This window comes from Falco cherrug, chromosome 1 (genome assembly GCF_023634085.1).
Source record: "Falco cherrug isolate bFalChe1 chromosome 1, bFalChe1.pri, whole genome shotgun sequence".
Classification (NCBI taxonomy): Eukaryota; Metazoa; Chordata; class Aves; order Falconiformes; family Falconidae; genus Falco; species Falco cherrug.
The window spans coordinates 71,487,691-71,498,841 of NC_073697.1; the positions used below are offsets into that span (position 1 = coordinate 71,487,691).

At 45.7% G+C, this 11,151-nt stretch overlaps 1 protein-coding gene and 1 long non-coding RNA gene across 2 annotated transcripts; one reads left to right on the forward strand and one right to left on the reverse strand.

The window, feature by feature from the left end:
- Nucleotides 1–2,310: 2,310 nt before the first annotated feature.
- Nucleotides 2,311–5,947, reverse strand: LOC114017157 (uncharacterized). The gene is made up of 4 exons (XR_008730642.1): nt 5,814–5,947; nt 3,394–3,450; nt 3,109–3,264; nt 2,311–2,952 (listed from the first exon to the last, which is right to left on the reverse strand). It is a non-coding gene; the product is annotated as an uncharacterized LOC114017157 (long non-coding RNA).
- On the forward strand, nt 5,577–10,813 carry LAMTOR3 (late endosomal/lysosomal adaptor, MAPK and MTOR activator 3). Its single transcript, XM_055700725.1, has 7 exons — nt 5,577–5,708; nt 5,941–5,996; nt 6,210–6,244; nt 6,859–6,917; nt 7,691–7,824; nt 9,196–9,259; nt 9,962–10,813. Exons 2-7 carry the CDS (start codon nt 5,988–5,990, stop codon nt 10,033–10,035), a joined length of 375 nt encoding a protein of 124 aa, XP_055556700.1. The 5' UTR covers nt 5,577–5,708; nt 5,941–5,987; the 3' UTR covers nt 10,036–10,813.
- Nucleotides 10,814–11,151: the final 338 nt, after the last annotated feature.

Below are 11,151 nucleotides of genomic sequence, written 5' to 3' on the forward strand. Positions count from 1 at the left end.
TCTCTTAACTCTATGTGAATTCTTCTAGGTTTACCAGCTTAGGGGAACTTGGTATTTTTAAATATAATGGCATATATTCCTAAATATCTGTTGGGGTATATTGATCTAGAATAGAGCACCAGTTAACTGTTGTAGTTTTTTAGCATTTATAAGCATTGCTGAGAAAACCAAGAATTAATCTCTTTTCAGAGTAAATCTTTGCAAATGCTGTACAGACCATTATAGGCATTGCTTTTGGTACTTGCAACAGTTTACAGAAGCTCTACCACTTGGTATTCCAGTAGTAGTAAGTCCATATATATGGTTAACATGCATCCATAGCATCCTTAATTTTCATTGGAAAGGTAGAGGAAAACATGCAACAGCAAAAATCTTAAAGCATGACAAAAAAAAAAAAAAGGCAACCTAATTTCTTTTCCTGGCAGGCTTCTATTTTCTTACTATTTTTTCACTTCAAGCTAGGTCCCAACACTGATTCCTCAATGGGCACTGCAAGTGGAACGGAAATATTGTTAAGGACAAGCTATGTGCCTTTTGACACTTTTGCCAACTATTTAAATGCTTTGCTAGTTTGCAGTATACTCCTGTGGTCAGAGCCATATCACTTGTCCCAGGGCAGAAGAGGTAGGGCATGCATTTTTCTGGACCAGAGTGTTGCTGGACTGACTTCCTAGAAATGAGCAAACCTACCATTTGGCTCTTACATACAAGATGATGTAACTCAGTGGCCTGTACGTGGAAACTGTGTAGCCACACCTGCTGTTGCAGAGAGGTGTTTGGAGGCAGCTAAGTTTATCAAAAGCATGTTGAAAATCTTTTCAGGTTCAGTAGCTGATGTTTTTACATTTTTAACAGTGCTATGCAGGAGAATGTTTCTTGTATTTGAGAATGCCAGCTGCTAGTAATAAGGGCAGTATTTTTTGTTTGAGAAAATTGCTGTCTTTTAACAATGCTATCACTTTATGTGGAGACTAATTCTAATTTGAAAGTTTAACATTCGACTTCATTGGAAGTCCTTCTGATCTAGAGCAAGATTTGACTTTAGAGATATGCTGAATGCTATTGCTCTAAGTGACCCAGAAATAATTTTGCATATATACCTTTTCTAAACTGTCCCACTGGAAATGTCCTCTAATGAACTAGTGTAACATGAGAGAGACTAGCTGCAGACTTTTAATTAAGCAGCTAAACCAGCATTCAAGGTGGACTTCAAAGCCTGAGGCACAAAGCAGAACTAAAAGCTGCTGAAACAAAACAAAACAAAAAAAAACCAAACAAAAGGGTTGCTGTACTGGATGTCCTTACTAAGATAATAGTCAAAGTGTGCAAAAGTAATGGAAGGCACCCAAATGTTTGAAGTTTGCAACAGAGATTTATGGAGAAAACGTGATTCTCTGGATTTTGTAACTGTCCAGAATGTATTGTAATTACAGTAATGAAAACAAACTATCAAAAGTACATATTGGTACTCCTGTGTCTTCTTAATAGAAGAAAATTGTTCTAAAGGCTTTAACAAGTACTCGGGCCTTCCCGTTCACAAATGAGTCTGAGCTTGCAGGTGATCTTTTAGTTAAGAGGAAAAAGGATATATAACACATTTGTCAAATGTCAGAACAGCGAAGTCAGAGTGAAGAGATGGTCTTAGCAAAGCTGCTTACAGTAATTGGGTGGGTTATGTCTGTCCTGCAGTTACTTCTGCTGCAGCTGAGAAGCAGGTAAACGGATGGATGTTGAGCTGTGTTAGGTGGGTTAGATTGCTGTCAGTGCTTCAGCAAAATGGAGTAATGCAGTGGATGTGTCCTATGGCAACACACACATCCCAGCAGTTTAAAAGTGAGACCTAAGCTGCTGTGTTTCATTGGATTATCTATTGCAATTGTCATTTTCAAAGAAGGAAACAATATGTTTATACTAGTGGAAAAATGCTACTTAGCATTTAACAGATTAAATACTTGCACACTTCGAAACATGCAGCAGTATGCATAAGGATGCTATTATTTCCTATAGCGTAAAGATTAACCTGCTCTAAATACAGCCTGCAAACATTCTTTTAATATTCCAAGTGGGTGTTTCTGTCCTCGTGATTGTTACTTTTTTCTCAAGTCTGAAGGTTTTTTCTTCAGAAATGTCATTATCTTTCCTGGTTTTGTTGAAGGAATCTGATGGAAAGGTCAGAACAAATTTCCTTATGAGCAAGATGCTTATTGAAGAGGGTGAAGTACTTGAATCTTTTCAGATGGCCTTTCTTCAGAAGATGAAGTTCTCATTAAAATGAAATACTGGAAAGAAAAGGGAAAACCAAAACTGTTTTTGAACAGCCTGACTAAAAATATCTCAACTTTTCTAGCTACCTAGAATTAACTCCTGATTTTTTTTAATTATTTTTTTAGTCATCTCTATTTAATCTAGAATTAAACACAGCATAAGCATGAGTTCTTGATTTCTGCTCTAAAAGGACAAGCAGGAAAGTCCTGCAAAAAGTGAAAAATCTTGGCATGACTCTCTGACATAGCATAATGAAAAAGGGAGATGATTTGCATCTGCTGAAATAAAACATCAGTATATGTTCTAGTTATGGAGCATCCTGAGTCACAGGTGAATTCAGTGTTCACATCTGATGAACATCTGATGAACATTTCCCAACAAGTTCTCTAACTGTTAAGGTAAAACAAGATTAAATTTGGGTTTTTTACTTTTTTTAAACAGTCTTGATTATGTTACAAGTTTCCCAGAAAAGGTAGAGCATTATAGCACTGAAATGTATACAGGTGCATTTAAATAGGCTGCAGAGACAACTTTAAATTATATACATTTTTAATATAATTTTGTAATGAATGCTGTAAAAGGATTAAAATAGGAGGGCAAGAATATGTTTTTTAAAACAAACATGGTTGTTTGTTCCATAAATTTCATTCATCCCCTAAACAGTTGTTACTCTTTCTTCTTGTAGGTCTGTCGAAGAGAGCAGAAAGAAAATGTAATAGTAAAAGCAAACATTTTGTTCTTGTAAAAAAATCAGTTAATATACAAATTCCTGAAGCTGTAACTTTAAAAAGTACTAGCTTCCCAGTTGTCTAAATTGGGTTAACAGAGTGCAGTCAGTTTTACCAGAGGAAGCTTGGTTATAAGGACTCCTGGCGACTGGCAGTCAGAAGCCCTGGTGCTGTGGCCCTTATCTGCTAACAATTCATTGTAATCTTGCAAACCCCACTGATCTCGCTGCCTGGCTTTCCCCGTGCTCCTTTGCAAACCACTGGGTGGAGCCTGGAGAAAAGGGACCATGTAACAAATGTAAAATTTTGTGCTGTATTTGGCATATGTTTAAGATACTTCAGGGAGCAAACAGTACAAATGTAATAAATACAGGAAAGCAGTATGCTATTATAAACTTACCCTGCTCATACTTCTCCAGGATAATTGTGAGACTTCTCAGTCTGGCAGGACCTAAGTCTGAGCATCAGATTTCCCCAGATTTTAAAAAATAAATAATATTAGAATACAATGTTTAGTTACAATGTTACCCTTCATGTAGGATATACTTTTCCCAACAGTACTGGTTTGTTCTGTGTATAGAAAGGCTGTCATTGCATTGTGGTTTAACCCCAGCCAGAAACTAAGTACTACACTCACTTGCTCCTCCCAGCCCCTGGTGGGATGGGGGGGAGAACTGGTAAAAAAGTAAATCCCGTGGGTTGAGAGAACAGTTTAATAATTTAAAACAAAATAAAATATAATAATTGTAATGAAAAGGGAGACAGAAATAAAACACCAGAAGGACAAGTGATGCACAACACAACTGCTCACCACCCGCTGATGCCCAGCCAGTCCCCAAGCAGCGACCAGTGCCCCCTGTCCAGCTCCCCCAAGCTTATACACTGAGCATGACATTCCGTGGTATGGAATAGCCCTTTGGCTACCTCAGGTCAGCTGTCCTGGCTCTGCTCCCTCCTGGCTCCTTGTGCACCTCCTCCCTGGCAGAGCGTGAGACACTGAAAAGTCCTTGATTTAGGATAAGCACCCCTTAGCAACAACTAAAACTTCAGTGTGTTATCGTTGTTCTCATACTAGATCCAAAATGCAGGATTGTACCAGCTACTAGGGAGAAAATTAATCCTACCCCAGCCAAAACCAGGACACACCGGAACAGGAGACAAAACTCCCATTAATATTAGGAATACAGGAGCCATCTCACAGATGCTTCTGCATAGCTTTCATTCGTGCTCGATGTGACAGGGAAACAAGTAAAATCAATCATTGAGCATCATGCCTACGAATTATAAAAAGCCAGTTGCATTTTAAAACATTTTCATCATATGGTAGGGAAATTTTTAATAAATGAATGGACCAAGGTTGTCCTGGGTAGCATTTTCAAAATACTACCAGAAGCTTATACATGAGGATTTTATGGGGATCTCTTTAGGTACCTCTCTGTTGCAGCCAAGTCCTTATCAAAACTGCTGTGTCTGCATGGCTTGGATCAAGAAGGAGATATGGACTCTTAATACTGAAATAAACCTGTCCTTTTGGATGAGCTTTTCCTCTGTCACTTGCAAAAAACTGGCTTCCCTCATTCTTTCGGGTTGTTTAAAACTTCACCAGACCTGCACATTCAGGAACATTTACAATTTTCAGGTGAGCATCAGGTTTTATTATTTTAAGTGCCAGTATTCCGTCTAAGCAAAACTTCCGGGTATCAACAGTGCTCGGGGACGCAGCGGCTCTGGTTTTTTAAGAGAGAAAAAAACCCCACAAAACCGTTACAGGCTGAGCGGGGTTGTAGGGGGTTTTGTTGGATCTACCAGTAGGGACCTGGATTCTGACACAACGCCTTGAACAGACAGTTCCCGTTGTTCCGCTGCGGGTACGAGCTGGGTGAGTTTTATTTCTTCACCTGCAGCTCCGTGGCTCGGGGGGCCACGTCCGCAAGTGCGGGACACGGGCATCGCTGCGGGACAACGGGGCGCACCCGCGCTGAGCACAGACGGGCGCTGCTGTTGCTGTTGCTCTGACCCAAACGCTGTGGGTTTGGTGGGTTTTTCCCCTCCAAGCTCGTGCTGCCGTTGCCAGCAGCGCCCCACACGGGCTCCTCAGCCAAAGCCTCCGCTGTGGGAGCGGCGCGGGGTCACCAGAGAGCACCGGCCCACCCCGGAGCCGAGCCCCGCTTCTGCCACCGACCCGCGTTTTCCACCCGGCGGGGCGGGGACCCTCGCAGCAGCCCCCGAGGTGCGCTCCGTGAGCCTGGCGGAGACACCTCGGGCTCGCAGGCTCCCGCCCGGGTCCCGCCGCCGCTGTTTGCAGTAGGAGCTCGTTCCGAGCCCGCGGCTGTCCGCAGAGCCCCTGACGCCGGGCGGGCACACAGCGCGTGGCGGGCCCTGCACCGCAGCCCGGCGCCTGGAACGAGCGCGGCGCCGCCCCGCGAACCGGGCGGTGCCACACGCAGCCCCCGCCCCTCCCGGCCCCGCCCCGCCCCGCCCCGCCCCGCCCCGCCGAGCGCTGCCGGCGGCCGCTCGGGCGCATGCCTGGGCGTGGGCAGCGGGACCAATGCAGCGCGGGTAGGGCGGGGCGGCGGCGATGCAGCGCTTCCGGGTTCGGGGGGTGGCGCGCCGTCATGTGATAGAGGCTTAAAGGGGAAGCGGCGGCTGCGGCGGGCCCGTGCGAGTGGGCGCCCAGGGCGGTGGCAGCGCAGGGCGAGCCGGCCGCACGGACAGGTAGGGCGGGGCGGGTACGGTAGCACCCCCACACCCCCTCGCCGGTGCGGTGGTGGTTCGGCCCGACCGCCGTCCCTTCCCGTGGCGGGTGGGGGCGGTCTCTACCGTGGTGGTGCGGCGGGGGGAGGCGGCTGGGCCTCGGGGAGGGAGCGAAGCGCTGCCGCTGCCCTCTTCGGAGGCGGGGGCCGCTCCCGCCGCATCGCGGGTGACCGGGCGCCCTCTCGTCTCGCAGGCCGGCGGAGGCGGCGGCGGCGGCGCTGGCGCTGGGAGGCCCCAGCCATGGCCGACGTAAGTGCGGCCCCGCGGGGCGGCCGGGCGGCGGGCGGAGGCCGCGGGGATGTGGGGGGAGCTCCGGGGCGTAGCCGGATGGGGGGCGGGCGGGCGGGCCGGGGCCTGGCGGGGCGGGAGAGCCGGAGCGGGCGGCGGGGAGCGGGGCGCAGGCAGCCCCCTCCGCCCGCTCTCCGTGGCAGCCGGTAACGCGCCGCCTGTCTCTGCCCCCAGGACCTGAAGAGGTTTCTGTACAAGAAGCTGCCGAGGTGAGTGGTGCGGCGCGACCTGGGCACTGCCCCGGCCGCGGCGGAGCCCGGGGCTGGGGGGCGGCGGGGCGGGGGCCGGGGGGTGGCCCGGCGCGCTGCTCTCGTTGTTGCCCACCCGAGGGGGAAGCAGCCCGCGCTGCGGGCGGCTCTGTAGCCTTCCGGGGGCTCCTTCGGGGACGAGCTGTGCCCGCCTGTGCCGGGAGCGTCCCGCGTGGCTGCCTTCCCGCATCCTTGGGAATTCCCTGCGGGAACTGCCGCCTGGAAGGGCTCCGGTCTGCGGTAACGTGCAGGTGTGGTGACACCGGTGTCCCTTCAGCGAGGGCAGCGTACTCGAGCTTTTGCTTGATTAACGAAATTTAATTGGTAATATCTGGCCTCCTTCTGAAGCTGAAAGTTTCGTGCCCGTAGTTTTATTTTTTATTTCTCTTTACTGCTTCAAGAGACCACTCATACTGAACAGAACAAATCGCTTTCAGTGAAATACTGAATTAGCAAAGGCATTAGTTTTCTCTGTTTTCCCCTTCCTTGTGCATTTGTTCAGGAAAAAAAGATCTTTGCTACTAATTACTCAGTTTTTAAAATCACATCTCTTCATTATTTTTTTTTTTTTGCAGCGTTGAAGGTCTTCATGCTATTGTAGTCTCAGATAGAGATGGTGTGCCTGTTATCAAAGGTAACTTCAGCTTCTTGTGTGCCCTGCAACCGATATCCTGACTGAACAGCAGGGGGTGGAGAAGTACGGCAGAATCTTCTCTGGTTATACTCAAGCCCTGAATATCCAAACCTGAAGAATTAAGCTTGACTCTTACTTCAAATTCAGTGGTTGATTATGTACCTCTAAGTTTATCCTTTTGTTTGTGTCCTCAATAATTGTAGGCCATGGAAGTTTTCCTCTGTGAAAAGGGTTGGAGTGCTGTTAAGGTCCTTGTATCTTCTAAGTCATTCACAGGCTGATTGATACAAAGTACTAGAGAGCTGGTCTTTGTTCAGAAGCAATGCACATCCAACTATTACACGTTGTCTAATTTAGTTTGCTTTTTAATGTCCCGAAGTATTTAAATACCTAGCAGAACTTGCACATCTTCACTTGTTTTCATTCAAGTGACCATGTGCCAGTAATCAATTCGAAGGCTGGAATCAGCACAAACGGCGAGGGACACAAAACCAAAGTGGCATCAGCACAGGCTGTGCATCCTAATGGAAAAGACTGCTTCTTAGGTATGCTAGGAAGGATGCTGGTGTAATGAGCACTGATTGAGTACAAAATATTAAATATTGTACCACTCATGAAGAACTGTCCAGCACTCGTTGCAGAAGCATGTAAGAAGTGTTATGTGTTCCTCAACAGCAGATCTGGTTTTGGCAGGGCACTAAGCTGGACAGGGATTTGTGATGCTCTCGGAGGTTATACTATGTAAAGATAAGATCTTTCTTGTTTTGTTCCAGTTGCCAATGATAATGCTCCAGAACATGCACTGCGACCTGGTTTTCTATCCACCTTTGCCCTTGCCACAGATCAGGGCAGTAAACTAGGGCTTTCTAAAAACAAAAGTATCATCTGCTATTACAATACATACCAGGTGAGTAACCTCAGTGTGATTTGTTCTCTGTGACCTGAGCTATATTCCTACATTACATCGAGCAAGGGAGAGAAGGTTGTTTAAATTCTGCTAGATTCTCACTTGGCAGCTATTGTACTGTTCGTGTTTTATTTCTCACACTGCTTAAATGGCTAAACTAAACTTTTGCAGTTTAAGCTTCTCTTACATTTCTCAAAACTGAGATTTACTGGTTGAAAATGGTGGTTTTCTGAACATGTAGTAATTGGGGAATTTGCAGCAGGTGCTGCTCATGTGGGTTTCAGAATCTGTTATGAAGGCTTTATGTTCTGTTTTACAAACAATATCTGTTTATAATTAGTGACACTTAAATAAGTGTGTGCAACCTATTTCATCACTAATCTTGCTGCCACTTTGAGGTAAGAAAGTTTTGGATATTTTTTTCTTTGTACACAAACTGGTTATTTGGGTCCTCAAATCCATCATCAACTAAGTTTCTCCTGCTTCTCAAGTTCTAGTGATCTTGAGAACCTTTTATTGTGACTGAGGTAAATTGGCCAACCATTCAGCCTGCAGTATCTAGCTCTGGAAAATAAATGGGTGAATGGGTGAGTTTACACACAGTATAGTGGAGAGTGTGGTCTTTGTTAAAAGTTCATTAAAAACTGACACCACAGTACAGAGTACTGTACCTAGAAAGCCTGGCATTTCCCTCCCTCCTGTGCTCTGTGGTGTTATCTGCCAGAAATCTCAGCTGCAAACACTGCAGTGTGCACTATGGAGATCATGCTCTCCACAGGTGATGAGCAGTCTCTTTTCTTCAGTAATAGGGAGCTGGGATCTTGAGCACAACAGTAAGCTACTTGCATCAGGACAATCAAAGCAACATACTGATGCTGTGCACACTCACCGCAGTCACAATAAAAGGTTCTCAAGACCACTAGAACTTGAGAAGCAGGAGAAACTTAGTTGATGATGGATTTGAGGACCCAAATAACCAGTTTGTGTACAAAGAAAAAAAATATCCAAAACTTTCTTACCTCAAAGTGGCAGCAAGATTAGTGATGAAATAGGTTGCACACACTTATTTAAGTGTCACTAATTATAAACAGATATTGTTTGTAAAACAGAACATAAAGCCTTCATAACAGATTCTGAAAGCTGTATGAGCAGTGCGTGCTGCAAATTCCTAATTACTGCACGTTCAGAAAACGATGGTGTTTTTAATCATGAATCTTACTGAATAGGTACACTGAAAAGCCAGCCTTGTGGCTCTTGCTCCTGCCTGTCCTTTAAACTGAGGAGGCTGTTTGTTTCAGAAGGAATTTCTGTGGCAGAGCTGTGATGTCCAATATGTGCTGCTGGCTGAACGCTGTTTCTCTTTCCTTGCAGGTGGTGCAGTTCAATCGCTTACCTTTGGTAGTAAGTTTCATTGCTAGCAGCAATGCCAATACTGGTATGTCTTCATGTGTATTTTAAATATTGTAGTATTTTAAGGCCTAGGTGTTTAATTGAAAATTTACCCAAATTTATATCAGGGTATATAAACTTTGCTCCTGCTATGAATTCTGTCAGCTTATTGTCAAGGAGAGAAGGGGAAAGGCATGAACAAAAAGTCAAGATTTCAGGTGACTTGCTGAAGTTGTCATTTTGTTAAAGCATACTTCTCCTGTGATTAACCTCACCCTTGCTGTGTGGGAGCGTTCACTGCATCAGCAATGACTGTACTGTACGTACCAGTTATTTGGTCTGTCAGTTCCAGGTTACACACATGTGGCTCTATCCACCCAGTTCTGTGCGGTGGGGAAATGCTTCAGAAAAGCACCTGGCCTTGCTCATGAGGGCATTTGCTAATGAGTGCAAGCAAAAGGGATTTAATTCTTGCACAGCTGCCTGGGCCTCAGTAGCTGTGGGAAGCAGTAAAGCAATAGTAGAGGCACGCAGCAGTATGGGGGAGAGCTGTGCTGCATGGGGTGTGCCCCTGTTGGTGCTGGGGGCGCTGCCCACTGTTCTTGTGGAGCATGAGCAGCTCCGGTGAAACATTTCATGTTGTGGAAGACTCTGGCTGTGACATGTAGCGGGGAGGGAGCTGTAGGATTTGGAGAAAGGTTTCTCAGTTACATCATCTGATGGGATGTTTTGTCTCTTCTCTTTCCAGGGCTGATTGTAAGTTTAGAGAAAGAGCTCACACCCCTGTTTGAAGAACTGAGGCAGGTTGTTGAAGTTTCTTAACCTGATGGTATAGCCAGAGTGCAGCATCCCTCTGCAGCCCAGTGGACAGAAAGATTCAATAATCTTCAGTCAAATAACAAGTCTCAGAAGAAATACCACAGCTCCTTAGTATACTAAGTAAGAGTAAATTGTACATAGTACTGAATCTGAAACTATCTACTAGTGTGTTGTAGGTGGATGTTACTTTAGGCCATGCTTCTTGTATTGTGCAGTACTGGAGAGACCACCACGATAGCTCCCATGGAGTTCAGCTCAGCCAGCTGAGCCAGGTCGGCATGATGCTGTTGGCTCAAATGAGCAGCTCACAGATCTCTTTCTTTACAGGAAACCATGCACATGGTGGGGTGTATCCTCAGGCCAGATACTGCTGGGTGTTGGAAAACAGATTGGTTGTATAGTATTATCAAAGATGTGGTTGAAACAGTGTTGTGAGAGCAAGTTTACTAGCAGTGATGTGTTGGTACAATCAAAAAATATCCTAGCTTTCTTATGTGGGTGATAACTCTGGCAAGGGAATGCTACTAATCTGGATGTTAGTTGCCTCCTGCTTCCACTAAGAAGAAAGCTATTTCTATGAAAGCTGTTGCTTTAGGGGTTTTCATTATGCCCAGATAAAAGCATCCAAACAAGTCTCACTTCTTCATGGGGTTTTTGTGTAATATGGTTGTGAAGATCTCATGTCTCATAGATTTTGTGTGGGTTCATCATTGGTGACACTCTCTGCTCATTTACCCTTAGGTTTTCTGAAGTAAATAAAATACAGTATTTTTAAATGACAGAGCCTGGTCCGCTCTTCTGTTGCACCATAATACTCTACAGTACATCAGCTTTCCTGCAGAGAGAACAGGTCTCTTAGAGTTGTTTGTGGATGTTTAAAAAAAAAAAAAAAATCCAGGAGTTTGACAGTTGAATGACAAGGATACAGAGTCCTGTGCCAGTGCAGAGATCTTATCGGTGGGGTTCCGTCCCATACTCTGCCTTTCCTTGTTTCCTCTCACATTCCCCTTGTGATGGCTGCAGTGTAGACTTCCAGTGCTAAAACTAGGTGTTGCTGGTCTAAGGGAGAGCTCTTGGCTGGTCTCTGCCTCAGGCTGGGAAAGGGGGTGCTACTGGCCG

Bases quoted from the DNA above. Each gene is read 5' to 3' on its own strand.
- LAMTOR3 (XM_055700725.1), top strand. The intron at 6,245-6,858 runs GTGAGTGGTGCG...TTTTTTTTGCAG, and splicing joins CTGTACAAGAAGCTGCCGAG to CGTTGAAGGTCTTCATGCTA. The intron at 7,825-9,195 runs GTGAGTAACCTC...CTTTCCTTGCAG, and splicing joins GCTATTACAATACATACCAG to GTGGTGCAGTTCAATCGCTT.